This window comes from Artemia sp. Qi Xiang Cuo, chromosome 11 (assembly GCF_049724085.1).
Source record: "Artemia sp. Qi Xiang Cuo chromosome 11, ASM4972408v1, whole genome shotgun sequence".
In the NCBI taxonomy this organism is placed as follows: domain Eukaryota; kingdom Metazoa; phylum Arthropoda; class Branchiopoda; order Anostraca; family Artemiidae; genus Artemia; species Artemia sp. Qi Xiang Cuo.
Window position 1 is genome coordinate 31,779,428 of NC_142804.1, and position 25,847 is coordinate 31,805,274.

The window sequence follows — 25,847 nt, forward strand, 5'->3', positions numbered from 1 at the left end:
ATTTTATCTTTGGAAATTTTTGTGTTTGCGTCTAAATTCTGTTTAGTAAGAGAGCAAAATGTGGAGTTAGGTGAGAAAACAAGGATCAGCCAGTAAAATTAGAACCGGCAACTAGACAGCTTTTGAGGCTCTTTTTGTGTAACGGTATGGCTAGTCGTGACAATTTATATTAACCTTTGAGCTATCAAATGCTTGTATAGGATGGTGGCAGGATATAAAAAAAATGTTTAAATTTAATTTAGTGTTAATGCATAGTTTATAAATATGATATTAATAAGAAAATGATAATATCGTTTACGTAACTGCTTATTTTTGGCACTTGTCATAGCTTGGAACACCTATGTAATAATACATCAAGTCAACGAGTTATAAAAAAAAGTTATGAATTTCGATACAGGTCCATTTTATTGAAATTTTATACCAGTTTGGGTAGGAAAATTTGAGCCACCTAGTTTCACTGAAATATTCCAAATTTCAGTTTTATTATCAAACATTTTTTAAGTCTCTGTTGCTAGAATACTCAAACACAAAAAAGTTATAATTGGTTGTAGATACACCTAAATAACATACGACTCAGAGAAATCTGATGGAATGAGAGACTTTGTATATGAAAACACCTCTTGGGGGAGGGGGGGTACGCTCAATTGGGTTATGGAACTGCAACTGTGATGCCCTTTATTGAAGGGAAGAATAAGCCTTTTCTCTGAATCATTACAAATTGATACGGAGCTTAAAAAAGGTTTATTCAAGAAGCCTCAATGGATATATCCTAACGATATATCCATTGTGTCCAACTATACCCAAATACAATGGATATAGCTATTGTGTATTAATTAGGTTCTGAGTCTAGTTTTAGCTATTAATCTGGGCAGTAGTGTGGGGGGGGACCCATAAGGGTCCCCCACACTACTGTCTTTTCGCAATTATATATCTACAAAATTCGATAATAGGAATATTGCTAAAACATTCTTAATACAAATAGTATAGTATTTTACCTTATTTTCGGATATTTTTGTTTCTGAAGTCCCTAATACGATTATGCACAAATGATGTACTGTTATTGATTGTAGATATTTTGAAGTCTGGAATTTTAAACGTAATTTTCGACAAATGTTGACGGGTCGAGTTCAGATTTTACTTCAGAAAAAGAAAATATAAATAATATTTCTTGAAGTTGCTTTTTTTCAATTTCAAATATAACTGTAGGTAATTTCAGAAACTTCAATTTTTTTACACTGTTTTACGGCCAGGCGACTATTACGACTATGCGACTCCACAATTCTCTAACATTTTGTCTGGAAACCATAAATAGTCTTCGAACATCCCAAGTTTGCTTATCTGACCAGCCCCATTACTTATCCTTAGCGTTTCACTGGACGTAAATGATGCCAGAGTTCAGGGAGGTTGCTACTTAAAACGGTCTGGATTAGTTGTCGAATTAGTTGCAGCTACTAACCCCGGGAAAAGACAGGATCAGCGACGTCACATGTAAAGGAAAAATTCAGCCTTTTCAAAAATTGAAAAAGTTTGTAAAGGTATATGCAGAGAAAAAAGGGACAGTAATTGCGAAATTCGGCACATTCAAGGCCGTATCCAGGGAAGGGGGATAGGGGGTTTGACCCCCCCCCCCGACTCGTAAAATCGTAACAAAAATGAATATGAACAAATTTTGATACGTTTTTTGTACCCTCCCTCCCCCGAAAAAATCCTGGATACGACCCTGGGCACACCTGTAGGGATTTGTAAATTGACTTTGTTTGTAGTTTACCAAACGTAACTAATGTTGTTATTTTCCTAGTTGTCCACAGTATTTCAGTTCATCAGCAATAAGCTATCGGATGAGCATTTGCTTTTATCTTTTACATATTAAATCCAGGGACGTTTGTGTTGGAGATGAGTCAGATAAGACACGTTCGAACGCACTCAAAATTGTTGTGATATAATTGTAGTCAACACCATCTATGAAATCATGAGAAATTAAATCTTGTAAAGTGAAAATCTTCGCAATCCTAGATTTAAGGAATAAATGAGAACTAATTTTTTTTTTTTTTTCAAAACCAAAACAAAAAAGAAAACAGATTCATGGTTTTTATAGTTCAACTGGGAAATTCTATCAAAATCTTTAGCATTATTGCGAAATTATAGCCTTTGAATAATTTTTGGTTTTTAATAATGATAAATGCAAATAAATCTAGATAAAACTGTAAAAAAGAGAGTACTTGTATGTTATAGCGCCTATGTTAAGTTCTTCATCCATTGACGCACTGTAGAAGCGATTTATATGTTGGTTTCTTTCAGCTTAGAAAGACAAGTGACAGAATAGATGAGAAATATATAATTTGGGCTATATATTTGCACATTAGGGGGTTGGGGGTAAAGTATTTGGACAGTGTTAAGTTAGAAAACAGTTCTTACTTTATAATATCAGGATAGTTATACCTAACACATTTTCCATGCAGACCTGCTATACCTTACCCCTACCCCCCTAATGTGCAAATATATATAGCCCAAATTAGTTTCTAAAGTATTATATTTTCATCATATTTAGTCAGAGAAACAGGTTCTACTTAGATGAAGAACTTAACACAGGCGCTATAACATTTAAGTACCAAAAAGAGCCTTGAAACTTTCATAGCAATTTTATAAATGATTTTTTTGTATTTATTTTACGGCGATGTTGTAACGACAATTAATAACCTTTAACTTGCTAAAATGGTTCTATTTCGATGTTCATTTAAAATTTTGTGGACTTTTGTAAAGCTACAGTTCACATTAAGTTGTTGATTAGATTTTATGAAAAGTATTACTGATTTCACCCTTTTTTTCTTTGTTGTATACCTTAGAAACTAAAACTTGAATCTCTATAGGTTTTTCGAACAAAACTCTTGCCGTTTTGAACGCAAAGAATGCCAACAATTTTTATATGATGAAGGTACTATGCAAACTCCAGACAACATTATGGATAGATGGATCCTGTCGTTTACAGAGTCTCTCCTTCAGTTCGTACGTCAGGAAATGGGCGCGTATCGATTGTACACGGTTGTACCAAGACTTATAAAATTTGTAGACCAGCTGAACAATTGGTACATTAAAATGAACAGACCAAGGATGAAGGTAGAAACTTGCTTTTTGTTTTATTATTTAAAAAAAATGTTTTCAGAGAAAAGTAAAGAGCCATTTTGAAACTTAAGATAAAAAAAAATTATAAATTCCTATAATAATTCAAATGAACGAAATTACCAAGAATGAAGTAATGAAATCCAAAATTGAGAGAAATGGAAATAAATTATCATATTAGGCATAAAAATAACAAATGCTGCGACGAATAAACGAATCTTAAAACAAACAGAAATGAAAACAAATATTCAAGTTAAAATGAAAATGAAGAGAAATTACCACAAACACAGTAGGGCTACTGTCCGCTAAACCTTCTAAAAACAATAGAATAAGTCGTGTTACAGTAAAAAAATTATATTTTCTCTTTTATGATTTTAATATGGAAATATTACAAATAGTGACATCTTCAGGAATTATTATCATCATTTATTTAACCATCTGTTTCCTTGCATTGAATTTGTTCAAGTATTAAAAGAAGCTATTCAAAACATTTCAAAAGCTTTCTCAAGTTTTTTTTTGTGTGTGCTTGAGCATTGTTTAATCAGCAGGAAGGATGGGGTACATAGACAGGGAGTAGCGCTCATGATGAATAAGGAAGCTGCTAAGTTTTGTTTAGGTTGGGAAGGTATTAACAATAGAATTCTAATTGCTTATTTTATGACTAAAAAATTCAGGGTATCAGTTAAAGTAGTATATGCCTCTGTAGAACCGACTGACGGAGATACTAGTGAATCAGATGAATTTTAATTACAGTTACAGGAGCAAATAGACAGGGTCCCAGGCAGAAATATGATGTTTTTACTAGGAGATTTTAACGCCCATGTCGATAGAAATAGGGGTGGATGGTATCCTAGCCTAGGTAAATTTGGTGTAGGAAAAGAAAACAGTAATGGGTACAGACTTTTGTAATTTTGTAGGTATAACATTCAAGTTAAGTCTCTCCTTCAGTATACGAACCAATACGGTGTTTGTCACAAAATGGCCCATAAGTTAACATGGTATTCATGTGATGGTAAGACAGCAATCCTTATTGATTATGTTATTGTAAACCGAAGACTAGCAGGATCAATACAAGATACTAGGGTATATAACAGTGCTTTTATTGATGTTAAAAGTAAAGATGAACCTCTAGTAGTGTCTAGGGTTAATTTAAAGCTGAAATTTTGGAAGGGTAACTACCTCCCGGGAAGCTATGATGTTGGTAGACCCCAGGATGAGAATATGATAGAAACTTTCTAGGAACAGTTGAATACTAAACTCGAAAGTTTAAAATTTAACAATGTGGAAGAATGTTGGAATTATTTTAGAAAAACAATTTGTGAAGTTGCTGATGGTGTCTTAGGGAAGAAAGTTAGGACCGCAGCTAGGAATATTAGTGAAAAAGCTATGTTTTTAATAGAGAGGAAAAGGGGGTTGTACAAGAAATTATTTGAGCGATAGATCATATGAATACAAAAGGAATGTAAAGAAAGTGGAGAAAACATTAAAATATGAACTAAGGAGGTGTGAAGTGGAGGCCCTTGATAAAATTGCCGAGGATCCGGAAGATGCAGCTAGACGGGATAATAGTAAAATATTGTACTGGCATGTTAATAAATTGAGAGGGTGTAGTCAATCCGGACTTGTCCCAGTTAAAGATAGGAATTGGGCCATAATTAGTGTTAGGGATACAGTTGAAGAAAGATGAGTTGAACGTTTTGAGAATATGTTAACCCGAGATAGAGTTGCAGGAAATTATATTGAGGAAAATAAAAAAGTTAGTAATACCTTGGATGTAATGGAATATCGTGCTTGTGAGGAAGAATTAGCGACAGTACTAAAAGGATTAAAAAATAATAAGGTTCCAGGTGCCGATAGTGTGGGAAATGAGTTTCTTAAATATGGTGCCTCTGAGGTTAGAAATAACTTATTGAAGATTATGAATATGATTTTTGAAAAAGGGGAAGTAGTACAGGCAAATGGAGGTTTGACCCGAAACAAATTGCAACAGAAATGATTCTTACACCATCTTGTAGAAAAAAAAAAACTGAACAACATATCCATTTTCGCATATTCTGAGTCGACGCAAAATAACCGTTTTTTGGCTTTTAGTGCGATTTTTTTTACGTTTTCCGGAAAAAAATATAATTTTAGTATCCGACCGTTTTTCTTGAAATGAAGTATGATTCTGATGCAGAATGACAAGCTGAGACAGAAAATGAAGTCCGATTGGGTGTCTGGTGCAAAACAAAAAAGTTTCACTATCATCAATATGCGTTGCGGTAATTTTTGTAAAGACAATCAATCGGCACTTGTTATTTAACAAATGATCGGTTGTTCGTAAAAATACCTGAACTAGGCACTAGTATAAGACACTTCGAAGATACGTAATGCAATAAAAATTAAAATCGTCACATTCATCACTCAGTGTTTTAAAGATTTCAAAGTTTATTCCCAAGATTTGACTGAGAAATCAATTAGACGAAGACCTCAAGTAATGCCAGAAAGTCGAGGAGAAAACTAGTTCCGGTCAGTGACAGTCATAACCTTTATTTAAATTCGCCATCTACCCCGAGAAAAATTTTTATTCGAAATTCCGCCATCTAGCAGTCGAGTAATACTTTCCGGTGAATCTGCTAGTGTTCTGATGAATGATTAGCGCAGGTAATAAGTCGGTTTTTATAATGGTGGTTCGGAACTTAATAATTTAAAAGTTTAAAGTATAAATTATTGTACTTTACTGTTTTGCGTCAAATTCTTTGTTTTTTCATGTCATTTTAATTTTTTTTTTTTTTTTTTTTTTTTTAAAGCGCCAAATATTTATAAAAAAAACGTCCCCAGAAAAAAAACATTTAACAAAAGGTGAACACAACAAAACGACAGGTTAACTTTAAAATTAGTTGCAAAAGAAGTAGTAGTAGTAAATGTTGCACTAACAGTAGCGTTAGCAGTAGTGTGCGCATATTGCCTTTTGATGAGACGATATTTCCCCTTTAAGCATTCTCTGAAAGTTCCAACTTAATACCCCAATTAATTCTTGAGCTAGGCTAGTTTGACGCTGTGCATGCACACAGCGTCTTTGGATTTAGTTCAACTTTCCCCTCAGTATTGTAAATGGAGAAGTATGATAGTAGTAGCTCAAGTAGTATTGGTCGCATGCAAATATTGTCTTTTGATCATATCCCTTATCATTCCCTGAATTTTCCCAATTAATATACTTACTTATTCCTGTGTTTCACCCTTTTGACAATCTGTGTAAACATAACGTGTTTTCATTTAGTTCAACACTTTCCTCAACATTCTCTGTAAGGCTCATTTGAATATCCCTCGTCTTCTTGGAAAGTAAAGTTCAAACAAACATAGCCCTCTCAATAACGTATCCATGTGCAACAATGAAGTAATTGCCTTGCCTATAGCCGTTGTCTTGAAGACTTTGGGGACGTTGACATCCCTAGAGACATTATTACTGGACCTTTCAACAAGGCTTAACAAAATAAATCTATTAAAATTTCGATCAGATATTTTTTTCTTAATAACTATTTTTTTTTTTTATAGCGAGATGTCTACTCAGTTGGAGCACTGCAGAATCTGCAAAATAAATGTCGAAGACGACTCACATTACACGATTATTACACAGAAAGGAGCTGCTGGAATTAAACAATCTAGTCAGATTCGAAGGGATACCGTTGTGGTCACTGCCGGACAGAAGGTCCATGAGTTATGCAGAAAAAATTATACACACAGGCGTAACATTGACAATGACACTCAAAGGCGAAAGGATGAGTGGCTAGCTAAAATTTCCACTGCCAAGTAAGAGTTGCGGTCGAGTACTTCACAGTTCAGGTTTAACGAGTGTTGCTTGTTTTGTGGCTGCCCTGTTGACCTCTCAGCTTCACACCGGAAAGGCTCAGATGTTTTCTGCGTTCGGACCATAGACTTTGACAAAACAATTAAAGAAACATGCGAACTGAGAAATGATGACTGGGCAGTCAGTGTTTACCGAAGGATATGCACCGTCCCAGACCTTCATGCCGCTGATGCCGTGTACCATCAGTTTTGCAGCAATAACTTTCGGACAAGCCGAGGGATTCCATTCAAATACGAGAACATGAACTGTGAGCCTGAGAAAAAGAGAAGAAGGTCAGGCAGACCAGAGGACGAGGTGAAAACGGATGCTTTCATAAAAGCGATGCAGTTTCTTGAAAGGACTGACGAAGAACAGACAACAGTCAGTGATGTAGTTCAAAAGATGCGTGACGCTCTTGAAGTGGATGTTGAACCTTACAGCAATGTTTATATGAAGAAAAAGATTCTCGAGCACTTCGGTACTAGAATTCTCATCTCGACTGTCGACGGAAAGTCGAATGTAGTGACTTTCACGGATACTGCGTAATCAATCTTAAATCAGTATCATGTGGAAGCAAGATCTGCAGATCCCGAGAAGGAAAAAGCACAGTTGCTTTGCGCTGCAGCGAAACTGTTGAAAAACGACATAAAAGGCCTACAGACAAACAAAGACGACTACGACGTTTTAGAAAAACTGTCAACCACTTCAGAAGCTGTGAACTTTGTACCTGACAGCCTCAGACTTTTTCTTCGGGAAATATTTGTTGGGAAGACCGTAGACCTCAAGATTGCTAGTATTGGTCATGCGATCATACAAGCAGCTAGACCACAAGCTGTAATTGCACCTCTGCAAATAGGTCTGGGTGTACAGATGCATCATCACTTTGCGTCGCGATATCTCATCGACACTCTGAACGCAATGGGATTCTGTTCGTCGTACTATGAAGTTCGGCGATTCGAAAGATGTTCAGCCATCAGCGCAGTTGAGGATCTGGATGAAATTCTCCCTGGCGGGTTTATTCACCACGTTGCCGACAACGTGGATCATGATATCTGCACTCTCGATGGCAACAATACTTTCCACGGTATGGGTATCATTGCCTCTGTGACACCAGCGTCAACTTCTGCTAGAATACGCATTCCTAGGATTAATCCCACTGCCGATGACATAAGAAATGCTCAAAAGATACGCATTGTGCACCATAAATCAGACGATTCCATACTCTCGCGAATCAGATATGAAGGTCTGAGAGATTTTCAACCAGTTGTTAACTCTACCCTTGAAATCCTCTGGCATTCCTCCTGGTACCTGAAAACTCCAAGACCGGGTTGGAATGCCACGCAGCAAGCACTTATGGTGGGGAATCACCCAGGGAAATCGTCTATTGTTTTCCTCCCAATGATCGATCTCCCAGCTAGTGACGACACCTGTATTTACTCCACTTTGCTTTTTATTGTAGACCAGGCCATGCGACATGGATTTACTCCCGTCGTAACCTTTGACCAACCCTTGTGGTGGAAAGCCATGAAAATGGTCGAAGCGGCTTCACCAGGAAGTGCACTTTCAAAAGTCGTCCTGAAACTTGGCGGATTCCATACCATGATGAGTTTTCTTGGAGCAGTGGGTTACATCATGGATGGGTCAGGACTCAGAGAGGTTCTTGAAAACGTGTATGCGCCCAATACTGTTCCCCACCTTCTCAGCGGAAAAGCGATCGCGAGAGCAGTACGTGGACATTTACTTATTGACGCTGCGCTACACGCCATTCTGCTTTCTGAGGTTTTTGCCGACAACCAAGCTAGTGATGATGAGCCAAGACTACAATCCGAAGAAATTGTGGAACTCAGAAACCTATACGAGAAACTGATGAATAAGGAAGTAGTTACTGAGGTTGCAGAAGGCAATCCTTCCTTAGAAAAAATACAGGAATTCATCAGCAGAAAGAGAAAAGAACTGCTCCAGTGTCGAACATCAAAGCTTTGGTTCCAGTATTTGGACATGGTTGCGATTCTACGAAACTTTGTAAAAGGAGAACGATCTGGGTCATGGGAGCTCCATTTGAAGTCTACCTCAGACATGTTACCTTACCTGGCGGCTGCAGGACACAACCACTATACGAAATCATGCCATCTTTACCTCCAGCGAATGGACAAGCTCCAAGATACCCATCCTACGGTCTACCAGGCTTTCCAGAGTGGCATGCATGTAGTAAGACGTTCTGATAGATTCTGGGCTGGACTCTCCACAGATCTTGTCATTGAACAGGAGCTTACAGAGCTTAGGATCTTGTCATTGAACAGGAGCTCTCTTAAAACCTGTGGTGGCCTTACCAACGGCAGCGGCATGACAGAGGCTCAGAGGTCCTTATGGGTTTTGTCGCGACCAGTCTGCTCTACAGTAAACCTTCTGATGGAACGTATCTCACAAATTCTGTACGTTACAAGCGATCAGCACAAGGAGATGTCAGAGCCGATGCAACTGAGATACTGCAAAGATACGCAGACGATTATCGAGTTTCTGGAAAGGGGTTCACCATTTGAGGGAGATGTTCAGTTAAGAAGCATAGCAAATGGTCTAACTGCCTATCCGTCTGCCAACGTTGATTCTGCCAAAGATGTTGGCATAAAAGTCTTTGACGCCATGTCTGGACTGGTGGTCTCTGAATTTGTGTTTCGACGAAAAGAACTGTCAATCCTTATGACCACAACGAAAAGTCAACGGGGAGACTGCAAACGACTAGACCCGACTCTTCTTTTTCAGAGGTTTATCATGATCGCGAAAAGGATCAATCTTACGGAAACTGAGTACTTTCAACACGAACTGTGTTCCTACCCAGTGTCACTATTTGACAGCTCCTGCATGCTCCGGACTGCGAACAAACCAGAACTTGCGAAGACCATAGCCCAGGCGTGCAACCTTGAGAAGCATTCATTTCCCCTCCCCGAAGGCACTCGATATATCCTAGACGGTGGAGCTCTGCTGCACAGGATACCATGGACAAACAATGAAAGATACCTGGAGATTCTAGACCATTATGCAACTTACGTGACAGGAAAGTACCCTTCTGCCACTATCGTTTTCGACGGCTACGATGGTGGGGCTTCCATAAAAGATATGGCTCACTCGTTGAGGAGTCGTACAGTTTGCCGTGAGATCTTCTTCACAGCAGATATGCAGCTCAAGCTGAAGAAAGAAGAGTTCTTATCTTGCAAGAAAAACAAAGCCAGGTTTATCTGCGCTTTGGCTGATCATCTCCGTGCAAATGGTGTCTCTGTCTCCCAGGCATCAGATGTCGCAGATGTCCCGATTGTGGAAGCTGCTGTTGCCTCTTCACGGTATCACGACACTGCCGTAGTTGGGGACGATACCGATCTATTGGTTCTCTTATGCTACCACTGTGACTTGTCAAGCAAGAAACTATTCTTCCACTTGAGCCAAAGTAAAATAAAGCTCCCCGAATATGGGACATACACACCCTGAAAGAGAAACTGGGACAAGATACTTGTCATCTGATCCTTTTTGCTCACGCCCTGTTAGGCTGTGACTCTACTTCGCGAATCCACGGTGTGGGAAAAGGTCTTGCACTGAAGAGGCTGATAGAAGACAATGATTTCCGAACATCAGCTGCAGTGTTCATGCAGAAGTCCGCTTCGAAGGAGGAAATCAAGACCGCTGGTGAAGACGCCCTGCTGATCATATACAGTTCGTCGAAAGGAGGGAACTTGAACAAACTCCGCAGAGAAGTTTTTGAAAAGAAAGTGACAACGGCAAACTCTTTTGTTCACCCAGAATATCTGCCACCAACTTCTGATGCAGCCAAGTTTCATAGCTATAGAGTTTTTTATCAAGTTCAGGTATGGACCGGGGAGCCTGATCCGGAACTGAAAGCCGAGGAATGGGGATGGAAGAATAAAGATGACTTCTCGTACCCATTGACAACTGACCTCCCACGAGCCCCGCGTATGCTCCTAAAGATCGTGAAGTGCTCCTGTCGTGTACAGTGTAGTTCAGCGAGGTGTAGCTGCTTTAAAAACGGCTTAGTTTGTACTTCAGCATGCAGAACCTGCAAGGGAACAATGTGTTCCAACTCCCCAAAAATCGACAGCAACAAGGATGAAGAGAACCTAGAACCCTAGTCGTTAATCCATTCCAAATGAAAAAGTTGTGAAACTAGTCGGAATCTGATTCTCTATTTTGTATTTTTTATAAGATTGATTCTATTTAATAGACTGTGAAGATTAGACACTATGGGTTGACCCTAAATTGTATACGAAGAGTGTTTTAAGTGTGATTTACGATACTGACCACTGAAAACCAGTTCGGTTTGTAATTCACTTTCCCTAATTATTTTCTAAAAAAATGTAGATCATTCATTAATGATTACGATTTTTTTTTCTGGTTCAGTGAACAACCTATTTGATTCTATTTTCGATCTCAGCTCGTGATTCTACGTCAGAACCACACTTTCATTCAAGAAAATCGGGCTACAACGAAAATTGTATTTTTTAGGCGAAAAAAGTCGAAAAAATACAGTTACTTTTTTATGGTGCTTCTTACGCTAAATCCGACTTCGTTTTCGGTCTCGCCATGTTATTTTGGGTTAGAATCATACTTCCGTTCAAGAAAAACCGATGTCCACGAAAATTGCGATATTTATTCGAATAACGAAAAAAATAGCATTAAAAGCCAAAAAACCGTTATTTTGCGTCGACTCAGAATATGCGAAAATGGATATATTGTTCAGTTTTTTTTTCTCTGCAAGATGGTGTAAAAATCATTTCTGTTGCAATTTGTTTCGGGTCGACCTCTTTTTGGAGCTCATTTTCCTGTACTAAAGTACCTAACTGTTTTAGGAAACCTTAATTAAACCACTGTATAAGAAAGGTGATAAAAGTTAGTGTGGTAATTATCGAGGTATTAGTCTGTTCTCTGTAGATAGCAAAATACTTAGTAATATGATACTTTTTAGACTGAGAGATGCCGTAGACAAAGTTTTAAGAAAAGAACTTTGTTTTTAAGAAAAGTGCGGTTTTAGAAAAGGTAGAGGATGTGTCGACTAAATTTTCACTCTTAGGTTAATAATTGAGAAGTGCCTGACTTGTCAAACAACTTTGGTCCTCAGTTTTATAGATTTTGAGCAAGACTTCGATTCTGTTGATAGAAGAGCTTTAGCAAAGGTCTTATCCTTGTATGGTATAAAAGACAAATGCATTAAAGTGATTAGTGTTATGCACGAGAATAACACTGCTGCGGTTAAGGTAGGAAATGAGGTTAGTAGCTGGTTTCGTATTAAATCAGGAGTAAAGCAGGGTTGCGTCCTACTCCCATTTATATGGATCATTTTGATGGACTTTTCTTAAGGAGCACAGGAAAGGCAATGGGAGACCAAATGGGGAATCAAATGGGGAGGAAAAACTCTTCCGAAGTTTTATTATGATGGTTATTCAAGGCTGCTAGATGAAAGTGTGAGCAAAAGTAATGAGCTCTTATATTCATTGCAAATTCAAGGTGTTCGTTTTGACCGGAACATAGATGACCAAAAGACTAAGTCACTGATCCAAGTAATAAGTGAAGATGAAAAGGTGACGTTGCGTAACGAAAAGATTGATCAGGTGGGAAGCTTCACTTACCTCGGTAGTGTTATTAGTAAAGACGGTGAGAGCAGTGAAGACGTTAAAACTAGAATAGCCAAGGCTCAGGGTGTTTTTAGCAGTTAAAAAAGGTTTGGAAGAATATGAAGATAAGTCCGCAAACCAAGATTAGAATATTAGAAGCTTCAGTGATGACAGTGGTCAAATATGGCTCTGAAGCATGGGTGCTCCGAAAAGCGGATGAAAATTTGCTTGATGTTTTCCAGAAAAATTGCCTACGGATTGTTCTTGGTACTCGGCTAACTGACCGTATTTCAAACAATAGGCTGTACAAAAAATGTGGTTCAATCCCCCTTTCTGGGGCTATAATGAAAGAAAAGTTGTTTTGGCTAGGGCACGTTTTGCGGAAGAAGGATGACAGATTGGCGAAGATTGTCCTTTTCGGCCAACCATCTAGGGCTAAACAGTAAGCAGGTCGTCTTCGTCTTGGGTGGGAAGACGTCATAAAGAAAGATTTAAGGGAAATGGGAACTTCTTGGGAGGGTGTAAAAAGGGAGACTATGAATAGATTGGGATGGAGGAGGAACGTGCTTGGCTATATTGGCCTCTTGCGGCTTGGTACTGCCGTGAGCTATTATTAGTAGTAGTACTCGAGCATGAGCAATGTTTTTTAGTACATTGAGTATCAATTCAGTTGAATTAACCTCTTAAAAAAAAAAAAGATGAAAACACTGACTAGAATGTTGATTGTTATTATGAGGGGACGGTGGTGAATTTAAGCAATCAAAAACCGTATGTTTTAACACAAAATCTAAAACAAAAAGAAAAAAGTCGAGTTAGCTGATCTGCTTTTTCAATGGTTCCTATAAATACTATCTGAATTTATGTGAAGTCTACATCTTGTATGTTTGTGCTGTGAAGCCTTTAGTAGCGCGAATTTCCTTAATTCTCTATTTACCTCGTGCATTTGAAAATGACTCCAGTCGCTTCAATGACTAAAGTAAATGCTTCGTTTGTCTGAATTTTGGCAAATTGTATATATATGTATATATACATTGCATATATATTTGTGTATATATATATATATATATATATATATATATAAAGGAGAATATTTTGATGATCAAGGAGGGAGTACAAAGTTTTAAATTATGTTTTATTTTAGGGAGAATATGGAAGTGAAGACTGTATCGACTCTTTACATGTTTTGTTTCGTGTCCTCTTCACGATGATAAGAATGATGGCACCTTTTACGCCGTTTTTCACAGAATGGCTCTACCAAAGACTGCGACCCATTGTAAAAGGCTATCCTGAGGACAAGCAGACTGCTTCAGTGCACTATCTGATGATGCCTGAGCCTAGGTGAGCCAATTTTCTTTCTTTTTTGCACCTTTTTGGGGAAGGTTAGAAACCTCATATCCATTGATGAAATGACAAATTTAGCCCGCTGAAATGATTTTCATTATAAATTTATCCCAGAAAATGGGTGCATTTTAATTTCTCTTGGTTTCAAGTCTCACGTGATTATTCATTTTATTTCTGCGTTTCATAAATTTGTCCATAGTAATATCTGTTATTCTTAAGCTTGACGGACTTTAGAATTAAGTTTGACTTAATGTATGGCCTTGTTTCTGTTCATTGTGTTTTAATATCATTCTTTACTTCTCTGAATAATTTTTTTGGAGTGTTTTTTAATTAATAAAAACGAGGAGGGAAGGTTTCTGCAATATTGTACTTTCAAATGTCATTTTCTTGAATATCAAAAACAATTTAGGTGCGAAGCATCATAAAAGGAAATTTGGCTGCTTTTCTGAATTTAGCTACATGAAAAAATCACAAAAGAAAATGGCAAAACCGTTCAGCTGAGTAGATCCATGTATACATATTTATGCCTTTCGACTCGCATTTCTTTTGAGTTTATGCCGAGCCTCTGTTAGAATCGACGCTGCACTGTTGACCTAGTAAAGAGTGATACGTCTTCTTTGTTTTTTTCTGGTCATCTCGTATTTGGCAGGGGTAATAAAAACTAGGAAGGAGGCTCATTCGGTCATAGTTTGAATTTCTAGTGATATTTTAAGGATTGAAAGGTAACGGTAAATAACGTGTCTCCTCCCATGTCATTCTTCGTCCTTGGACATATAAGTCCCCCACCACGCTGTCGCGTTGTGATTTTTAGCTTGCTATTTTATCCAAAAGGGTATAAACGTCTAACGAATGTGCCTCTGGGTGGAAATGCCCCGTAAAACCTAGGGACAGTGGCCTCAAAGCATATAAATGGTCTTACTTGAAATGATTTACTTCAGAGGATCTATTCTTCACTGATACATTTTCGCAGAAAAGACGGACATATACACCTTTTAAAATCACGCAAGGAATTTACACATATATGGTTGGATGATGCAAATTAGGTCTGTGACGACTCCACTCTCAACCCCAACTGGTCAGCAATCGTAGTCATGGTGTGCTATCTAGTCTATCTAGAGCTCCACCCCTATTTAGAGCTCCTCTCCTTTCTCCTTCCCTTGGAGTTATCTGGAGTTCCACTCTTAAATCTATATAGAGTTTCACTCCTTTTTTCTTCCTATTCAAAACTCCTTGAGATCAAAATAGCAGTGCATGCACCTCGTCTACCTAGAGATCCAATTATTAGAGCTCCACACCTTCTTCCTTCCCTTGGATTTATTTTCAATTTTAAAAAATACATTTTTTTCATTTCGGTGTAAGATTTATTTATTACAAAAAAAATTACAACTTTATGATAATGCCCATGGGCGTACGGAAGGGGGGGGGGGCAGAGGCGGCTGCTTCTATATATTCTTATATATATTTACACATATATGGTTGGGCGATGCAAATTAGGTCTGTGACGCCCCCACTCTCAACCCCAACTGCTCAGCAATCGTAGTCATGCTGCGCCTTGATTAAGCCAGAATCTTGTAAGTATTCTCAGTTTAAGTGATTAAAGGTCTGAAAGGAGGTACTTAGAAAATTGGTGCAAAACAAGATAAGGCCTAACTAGGGGCCGAAATGATCTGTGTCTATGGTTGTCCAAATAGTGGGATTTATAGCATGGCTGTGGTCTGACTCGGTTGAAAAGGAGTGATTTTTCCCCTTTCTGTTGGCCTGACATACTTGGCCCCAGAGTTCAATCACAGCTGGCAAGGGCAGACGTAAGAATTTTTCCGAGTCGAAAAGTAGTCAATGAAAAAATTAATGAATTCTTTTTCTGTTAAAATTTAAGAATTTAAATACTGCTCAAATTTGCAGGAATTCCTGATGTATATGAAGTTTTAAAAATGTTTTCCGAAAAAAATGTAAATAAAAGTAAAGATTATTATTGAAACTTAAAATTACCCAAAATAAAATCACGTAATAAGCCATATTTAAACCAACAGAAATGAGTAATTAAGTTGATCCTAAGAAGCAACTATTAATGAATAAATGAAACCTAAAACAAACAGAGATTAAAATAAACAATAGATCCCATCTTAAAAAGAAAGGAAATTACCATTCATAAGAGCGGGCTCCTGTCCCTTTTAATTCCCCAAAGGTATGAGTGTCATTTGTTCCTTACTGAAAACGATAGGAATTTCGAAGGTTTTTCATTTCTCTTTTTTCTTTTGTCACTGGATGAACAGCAATAATTAATTAAAATACAAATCAGGTTTACAGAAAAAAAAGAAATCATAAATAGGTATATTTGTAACTTTTAATGCAACTTTATTGTTTTTAAAGGACGTTTTTTGCCGCTTTTTCAACTTTTTATTCCATTTCATTCCAAAAATGGTTTCCTAAATAGAACTTTTAAAGCCTCGGTTGATATGTCATGTAGGAATATGTTTGGTTAGCTGTAGAAATATTTTGAATTGGTAAATCAGCAAATTATTTGCCAATTGATTTTACAGAAATTTCGGAATGTGCTTTTTAACGAAATTTTAATAAACTAAGCAGAATGCCTCGAAAATTATCATTTGAGGTTTTTTTTTAAGTTGTGTTTAGTTATCAATATTGTATACTTTTTAATAAAATCAACTAGCAAGATATTGACGAAAAAGAGTTACGAAAAGTAGTAAACATAAATTGAAAGTCACTAATCTATTTTATTCTAAGAAAGTGTTGCTGTTTCTCCTTTAAACTTCGTTACTGTTTTTATTGGGTTGTTTTATGTCAAGAAGAAAAAACTGTTCCAAAGGTATATCAGTAAAGTGTAAAAGTTACTCTAGTTTTAAGTTTAACCTGATTGTTCATTTTAATTTGTGTTATTTTGGGTCTCATTGGTTCATTCATTGTAATTGTGTTGCGGGAGTAACACTTTGGCTTATCCTTTTTTTTTTCTAGTTTGCCGATTTCATATTATTGCTAGAAAATGGGGTAAGGGTTTTACTTCTGTGGTTTTTATGTAAAGTGTGGACCTTAGGCTGGAGTGACGGATATGACATAAAACTTTGGAAAACCTCATATTTCTTGCCTGGGGATAAATAGGAACAGTTTTCGCTAGAAATTGAGTCAGAGCCTACAGTGTGTGCATTGAAATGGAATTATGTAGCCCATTTTGGAGAGGAATATCTGAAGAAATGCAGCTTGGCTTTCGTTCCATCAAGGCTGGAAAACTGTTCTAACAGGCACGCACCAGTTTCAGATAAAAGTTATATTCAAATGGGAAAGTGCTTAAATGTTTGACGGTTACGTGGCACTACCACCAAAGGAACTCGAGCTTTCCCTTTGCTCCTTTCTAAGTAGGGATATTAGAAAGCTGGCCTGTGGCAATAAAATCGATTTTGTACCAAGACAGATGGATTTTGTTTGGTTTCAACGTTGATAAAAGTACATGACATAATTTTTTTGTGCACGAACTCACTCATTCTATACACCGTTTTAGAAATTTCAAGGGATTAAAACTTCAGTGTTGTGTTACGCATTATGAGAAAAAAAACATCTGTTTCATATTTTAAAACAAGGGGGACTTGCAAGGAACAATTGGCTGTTGTGTCTTGGTAATCTTTGCAATGAGGGGTGGCATCCTTTGCTACGGGGTGTAAAGATGCTAGTTGCTGCACCTATTATTTGCTCCCAATGCATCTGAGGGTACGGAAAATTCGGTTTCATGCTTAGTACAGAGAGGGAGGTGCATTTAAGAGTAGGTTGTTATATCCTCCTTGTTAGACTTGTTAGAGTCATCTCCTTGGTAAAGTGGTTAGATACTTCCGCAAATTTGTTTCCCTTTTATTTTATTAGAAGAATTGGGAAAAACAGAATTCAAAGACAAGTGAGAGAATGTTAATTAAGAATCAGTTGTTAGACCATGGTCGTCTTAGAGGATAGGGGTTATGTGCTTTTACTGACTGGTGTACCATTCTTTGGCTTTTAGCAGCGTCTATAGTAAAATGATTATGAAATGTGACGGATAGCCTTATAGTATCAATTAAACTATATTGCAAGTTTTAAGCTCTGTGGGAGGTCGTAGGGGATGATTTAAAGTAAATTAGAACTTCTTTGGAGGGGGTAAAGATGGAAGCTTTGAATAGGTTGGGATTCCAAGCTGGGAGGCTAATATAGCGCAGCCGTGTTGGTCTCAGGCAGCTTGGTCCTGCAGTGAGTTGCTAGTAGTTTTAACAGTAATGACATCATATTGAAATTGTTGTACTAGAGAGTAGCTGCAGTATTACGATTATAAAAAGTTAGGGATAGTTACATAATGATAATTAGGCTCTATAAGATAAAATCGTGAGTTTCAATTTCTAACTATGTCTAAGCTTAAAAGGGATTCGGTTCAACTGTCTACAAAGTTAATACATATATTTTTCTATACCCCTTCTTATACCCTGGACAATCTTTACCGGTGAGAGGTTGCTACAAAGTGATAAGTTCAACTGGCTGTAAAGGCAAAATGATATTTTAAAATCCTTTCCTCGGATTTATCTACGATTTTTGCGGAAAGTCATCGATAGTGAAGAAACAAAATCAAAGCAGGAGATTAGATATTTGTGCCACTTTGTCTTTATTTTGTTTCCGAATCATTTAAGGACATTATATGTACAGTTAAGCTTGAACTGGGGGCAAAGTCTATATAATATTTACAAATCTGTTCCTCGTTAATCTAGTATCTGTTTGTTTTAAGTTTTACTTATTATATGATTTCATTTACGCTTGTTTAGGCTTTAATGTCGCTGTTATTTTTGAACAAATTTGTTTTGGAATTCAATTGATTCTTCTATAATCAGACTAAAATGCTAAGAGTTTATTGTCTCTTTTTTTTCTCATTTTTATCTTGAAAAAAATTGGTCAACTGTTTTGTTAACATCTAAGTTAATAGTTTTTCTTTAGTAATTCCAAAACTTACGTCGGTATTTTTTTATCGCCAACATTTTTTTTTGTCTGATAAAAATTGAAAAGTCTATCAAGAAAAACTTGAAGTTATTATGGAGAAACTCTAGCTGATAGAAAAAAGATCAGAGCACACAGGTTTTGCCAGCATTTCATACTTTAACTGATTATCAATCAAATACTAAGGATGGTGAAAAAATTTCTCACAACAACTTCAATAGATTCGAAAAGCGTCGCCCGAGTATCAGTAATCAGTAGAAAAGAGTCTAATTTTAATCCTCAATTAATTCTATTTAGCAATTACCTAACTAATTATCGCTAAAAATAGTTTTGCAAGTAGTATCTTACTCTGACTTCTGGTAATGGTCACAAGTGAATGGTCAAATTTTCGACCATTAACTCCTTATTTTTATTTAATTTATATTTTTGGAAGCAATCTTTATTTTAAATTAATTACAAAAAATTAGGTTCAACAGTCCTTGAGCTAGAGTTACTTGGGTATTTTTTGTCTCAAATCGTAGTCCCTCTCCCCTACCTCCTATGAAGTAGGTCAAGGGAATGGTCAAGTCAAGGGAACATAACCGATGCTATCAACTATTAACAGTGTTGCCTATTCATGAAACTGCCGTGCCGTCTGCACAAATAAAATATTAAAAATGAGCTTGAAATAGGTGCAGGTTTTAAAGTGTTAATAATGTTTGTTTGTTTTTTTCAGTTGGCATCTACTATTTCTGATTGGTCTACCTCAAATATTTAGGATTTTCACTTCTTTTTTCTCGTAGTTTGACATCCCTGCTTCCTTTCATGATAAAAAAAGAAGCTTTTTTTCGTTATTTTGGTTTAATCATAAAAACGCCTGTTTGTACAAAATGTACTAAAGTATAACAAGAAGATTGCACATCATATGTCAAATAGTACATTAAAGATCTTAAAAAGTTTTGAAGTAGAATATAATTCTACTCTTTGTTGGAATTTATGTACCTGGAATAATTTTTTCAGTTAGAAGGAGAAAATAACTTATCAAAGTTCAACTACTAATGTTTTTTTTCTGTTTCTTGGCTAAAACAAAACAAATTAAATATAACATACTTTTTAATAGGCTATTAGTTGAAACGAAGACTATAACAATTATTTGTATCTGGGTATTTACGCTTTTATTTGTCATAATTATCAATGTAACCAAATGCCGATTTTTCATCTTTATGTTTTCTTTTAGGATCTCATTCATTGACAAAAATATAGAAGAATCTGTCTCTCGGCTTCAAAGTGTTCTGGAGCTTGGACGTGTTATTCGTGAGCGTAAAACACTGCCATTGAAAACTCCACTTCGTGAGATTGTTGTGATTCACTCAGAACAATCTGTTTTGGACAAGATACGAAGGCTGGAGAGATATGTTTGTGATGAGTTGAATGTCAAGTCTCTTACTCTAACCACCAACAAATCCAAGTATGGTGTATGTTTAAGGGCCGAGCCGGATCATAAACTTCTTGGCGCTAGGTTGAAAGGTAGTTTTAAGTCAGTTTCAAAGAAGATTAAGGAGCTTACTGATGAGCAGTTGCAACAGTTTGTAAGAGACGGAGAGATGTTTCTTGCGGGTGAGAAAATAACCACAGAGGAAATTCGTATATTTTTTTCGTTTAGTTGCGATACGTCCAAAGAGATGACGAACCGGTTTGAAGCGAATTCGGAAGGAGATTTGCTTGTGCTTTTGGATGTTTCTCAGGATAAAAGTCTGAAGGATGAAGGAGTTGCAAGAGAATTGAAGACACTTGTGCAGCATTTCAGAAAGAAAATGAAACTTGTACCATCCGACATAGTCACCGTCCTATATGAAATAAAAGAAGACGATGGTTATCTATCTGATATTTTTGATCGTTTCAAATCGTCAATTGAAGAAGATACTAAAACTCCTTTACGTCCTTATACTTTACAAGTGCAGAAATCCAAAATAGTTGGTGAAGAGGTGCAACAGCTAAAACTTACATCTGCCACTTTACGTCTTATACTAATAAAAGGAGATGCTACTGATTTATCTTCAGAAATGCCACGAAGAAAAAAGCCCGCTGTGGGGTATGTGAACGTAGTCCTTTGTAATGGGAGTGATCAGAGGCGAGGAACTGTGCTTCTGCAAGAATATGTTGATGGACGATTTATAGACACATCTGTTTTATCCAAAGAAGCTGCTGGTGTCTTTGGCCTATGGGGTAGAAAAGTTAGATTGTTTACTTCAACTGGGGAGGCTGTAAATTGCGATTCTGCTAGTCTAAATCACAAGACTGTTTATGTCACTGTGGGGCAACAGAAATTCCATCCAGATATGGCTCTTGAAGAAGAAGAAGAAACTTTCTGTGATTATGGTGACTTCAAACGAGAAGGAAAAGTATATTCGCTGCTTTATGAGAATCCCGTTGGTTTCAAAATACCCTCTGAGATCATCAGCAAGCTAAAGACTGGAAACTAAATTGGTTTTTCTGGGGTTGTGTCATCTGTTTACTGAAGCACTTTAGAAAATAAATTCCTTATCCTATGAATATTATTGAAATGAATGGTCTAGTGAAAAAAAAAATCCTCAAACCTTGTTTGTCAGAAAACAAAAAAAAATTTGTTTTACTGTTAAACTAGTCAATATGCAAACGATTTATGTCAAACCGTGGTAGTGCTAGTTGTTGCTAATATTCTCCGACATAATTTAGACCGGAATTATTTTTGGTAATTAGATTATGAATAGTTTATTTCTGCAAAGTAGTTTATTCTCTTTCTTTTTTCTTTTTTTTGCGTTTACTCCGCGGGTTTCCAGTGTTATTTTTTAAGTAACAATGGGTTTATTTAAAAAAAAAAAAAATATATATACATCATCGATTCCCTGAAGCAATGCTTGTGCGGGAGAAAACCCACCTAATAAATCAAAAAACCAAGAAACCAAAAAAGAAAAAAAAGAAAAAAAAAAAAATAAAAAAAGAAAAAAAAAAAAAAAAAAAAAAAAAAAAATTATAGCTAAAATTAACGGACCCCAAAACCAACGAACCTCCAAAAAAAACCCAAAAAAATTAAAATAATTATAATAATATTAAGATGCAACAAAACCCACCTCAAAAAAAAAACTTAAGTGGCGTGGAATAATCCATTCAAAATATACACATCAAAACAATGGTTCTTTAGCGACTTACGAAAATCCTGCAAACCCCCAACATTCCTCAAATCCTCTGGCAAACTCTCCCAAACTAACGGAACAACATGGCGAATTGAAAACCTAGACCTAGACGTGACCATAGCTGGTCTTCGCACCAACTGAGAAGATCGTGTCAAATGATCGTGAGTAGTAGACGCAAGACTAAACATTCCTGAAAAACATGATGGTAACTCCGAAGCTAAATATTTAAACATAAACAGAGCATTATAGAATACACATATTCCTGCCAACGGTAGAATTTTATACTCGCGGTAAAGATGCCTCACCGATGCAGATAGGTCAATTTGATTACCATAAAGAACTCTAATTGCCATATTCTGTGTTACGCAGAGCGGATGGAGGTGAGTTACGAATGTTTTCGACCAAACCATACAACAGTAAATGAGATATGGGTGAACCATAGAAAAATACAACATTCTCAGAATTTCACACGGAAAAAGATACCTAAGTTTACCCATAATACCAATATTACGAGACAATTTGCTGTTAACAGATGCAATATGGTCTTTAAAACTAAGGCTTTCATCAATTATAACACCAAGGTATCTAGTACTAGTAGATCTTACAATAGTATGGTGCCCTACTTCTATATTATTAATCCATGGATAATGTCCAGTAATTCTACCATAAATCAAAAAATTCGACTTATTATGATTCAGTTTCAATTTATTTACTCGCATCCACTTTTCAATCGAAGAAATACCTTGTTTCAATATAGTCATCAACTCATTTTCAGTTCTAGCAGCTACGGTGAAATGGGCATCATCAGCAAAACATGGTAGAATTCCTTTTGTACCGTAAGTATCAAGGTCTAAAGAACAAGACACATTACTTGAAGCTCCACAAAGGTAATTAATATAAACCAAAAACAACAAAGGGCCCAACACGGAACCCTGGGGTACTCCAATCGAAATATATTAAATTTTAGATGTAACTCCATCCATCACGACACACTGAGTCCTTTCACTAAGAAAACTAACTATCACATTTAAAAAATCACCACGTATACCACTACTATATAGCTTTTGAACTAGTATATCATGATCAACAGAGTCAAATGCTTTAGTAATATCCAAAAATATCGAAGCTATCTTCAGACCCTTGTCTAAAGCATCATTAATAAAAGTTGTTAAAAACAAAACTCCATGCTCTGTAGAATGATGACTCCTAAACCCAAACTGACTAGAACTAAAAAATTGTCTTTTTTCGAAAAAACTTACCATCCTACTATGAATCAACTTTTCAAACACTCTAGAAATAAATGGCAGTAAAGAAATCGGTCTATAATCACTAAAACAATTCTTATCCCCTCCTTTAAATATAGGGATAACATTCGCGCACTTTAGACAATCAGGAAATATTACATCTTTTAAACAATTATTTATCAGTCCTAAAAAATGACTATATATAAAAGTTAATATCGACTTCAAAACCTTCAACGAAATAAAATCGCCTCCTGATGCTCCATTTTTCATATTATTTATAACATCAAATAATTCATCAATAGTTACAGATTTAAGATACGCAGACACATCACAATCTTCAGGTAGGAACTGACGAAAATCTCCATCTTGATCAAAGACTGGCACCGATGATGACACACGCTGCCCAATAGTAGCGAAGTGATTACACATCTCATCTGCAACATTATTATTCATTCCCATATTATCTGGGCGGATCAAGACGCTACCAGGGCAAGTCACAGACTTAATCAATTTCCAAGTCTTACTCGGGTTACCCTCAACTTTTTTAAATTTAACCTTATAATATTCTACCTTAGCCAGTCGGAGTGCAGCATTTAACCTACTATTATAAACTCTATATATTACTTTATCATGAGGATCATTGCTCCTTGTTGACAACTTATATAAAAAACGTCTTTTATTAACTGACTGTAACAAACTCTTTGTAATCCAAGGTTTATTCGGAGACACCCTTCTCTTCTGTATTCCTGACACTTCACAACATTCCAAAAACGTATCCTTAATCTTACCATACCAAAGCTCAAACTTCAAATTTAAATCTAATTCTTCTTGTAAAAATTTAAAATCTAACTGTTCTATCCTAAGCTTAAATCTTGAAATAGTATTTGAATCAACTATTAATTTCTTAGGCTTAGGGCGAGCATCACAATTAATATTAATATTCTTAAATATACCCGGAACTAATATAGCCAAACCAAAGTGATCCGAAACATCATTTAACACAACACTCGACGAATCATGGGGAACATTCAAAAATACATTATCAATTAGAGATGAAGATGAATCCGTCACTCTAGTACAAATATTTACAGCAGGATGCATCCCATAACCTAACATTAAATTCAAAAAATTCCGGGCTTTTGAATTAGATGCTAACAATTTCAAATCAATGTTAAAATCTCCACACACAAAACACGGCATGTTCTTACGAGTTAAAAGGTCCATTTGTTGCTCTAATAATTCTAAAAAACAATCTACACTAGCTGAAGGGGGGCGGTAACAAACAGCAATAAAAAAATGGGTCACCATTCTTATCAACCTCCGTAACAAAACACTCAAAAACCATCTCTTTATTAACAGACAAATCATCCCTAACCTTCACATTCAAATCAGTTCTAATATACAGGGCAAGTCCTCCATGCTGATGGTGAGTACGGTTCTTAACATACATATTATAATCTAAAATATCCAATAGTCCAGAATTATTATTCATTAACCATGTTTCAGTAAGTGCAAGAATATGAAAATCAGATAGCATACACAGCTCCGACAAATAATCCAATGTACTATTTAACCCCTGACAATTCAAATGAAAAATGCCAAGTTTATCCGGTGCCAGTCTAGTATGTAAATCAACTGGGCACTTATAATTAACCTTCGGAAAAACATCATCTACCCCCATCTCAAAATCCCTGTGAAGTACCCCTAATCCTAAATCTGAAACACTCAATGGATTATTCTCAAGCCAATCCAAACGATCATTACGAACAATTACCATTTTTTATAAATATATATATATATAAAAAAGAAAAGGAGGGTAGTTGCAACCAAACCTAACCAACTGAATAACTTACTATAACTCGGAGGGTCGGTGGTCCCGTTTCCAACGTAATCGAAGCTCCAGAAAAAACACAATATAACCTAAAAATAATAAGAAACATATTAACAAAATAGTATAAATAAACAAACGAATACAAAAAAAGTGAAAAAATTGACACTAACACTAACCTGTCACAATACAGGCTTACTGTTTCCATTACTGAATTCCAGAAAATTATAATTGAAGAAAACACAATGCTCTACCTGTGTCTACCACATACCCATTCTAAATTCTAACAAAAACTAAATAAATGAGGAAAAAGAACAACTTTTCATTTTTTTTCCATAAACACAAATACAAAAAAAAAAAAAAAAAAATAAAAAAAAAAATATATTAACAAACTCTTAATTAACCATTAATTTTATAACCATATATTGGTCCAAAAACTCAGGGATAGGCTCATCGTAACCAAATTTTGCCGCCACACCACCACGATCGATCTGTATATATGGTGGAACTGTATTGGAAACCCATGATGAAACTCCTATAGCATTTAATCTAGATTTCTTTACATACAACTTCCTTCGAGCTTCGCGAACTGATATTGGTGCATCATCGCTAACAGATACATTTTTATGGTGTCCAATAACTTTACCTTTTAATTTCTTTCCGTTCTTAAGCACACTGACCTTCGCATCTCGAGAACCAACATCAACTTTAAAATACGGTTGCTCCTTACGGACACTACCAACAACTCGAAACCTCGGGACCATG

General features: G+C 36.2%; 1 protein-coding gene across 5 annotated transcripts in view; it reads left to right on the top strand.

Moving 5' to 3' along the window:
* The window catches only part of IleRS (Isoleucyl-tRNA synthetase), a 117,241-nt gene extending 95,851 nt beyond the window's left edge, over positions 1–21,390 (top strand). For all 5 annotated transcript variants that reach the window (XM_089096690.1, XM_089096689.1, XM_089096691.1 and 2 more), the window contains exons 14-16: positions 2,868–3,114; positions 13,700–13,896; positions 20,075–21,390. In XM_089096690.1, coding sequence (XP_088952816.1) covers positions 2,868–3,114; positions 13,700–13,896; positions 20,075–21,320 — 1,690 coding nt within the window. In that variant the 3' untranslated portion in view covers positions 21,321–21,390. The remainder of the gene's footprint in view (positions 1–2,867; positions 3,115–13,699; positions 13,897–20,074) is intronic.
* The last annotated feature ends 4,457 nt before the right edge of the window (positions 21,391–25,847 follow it).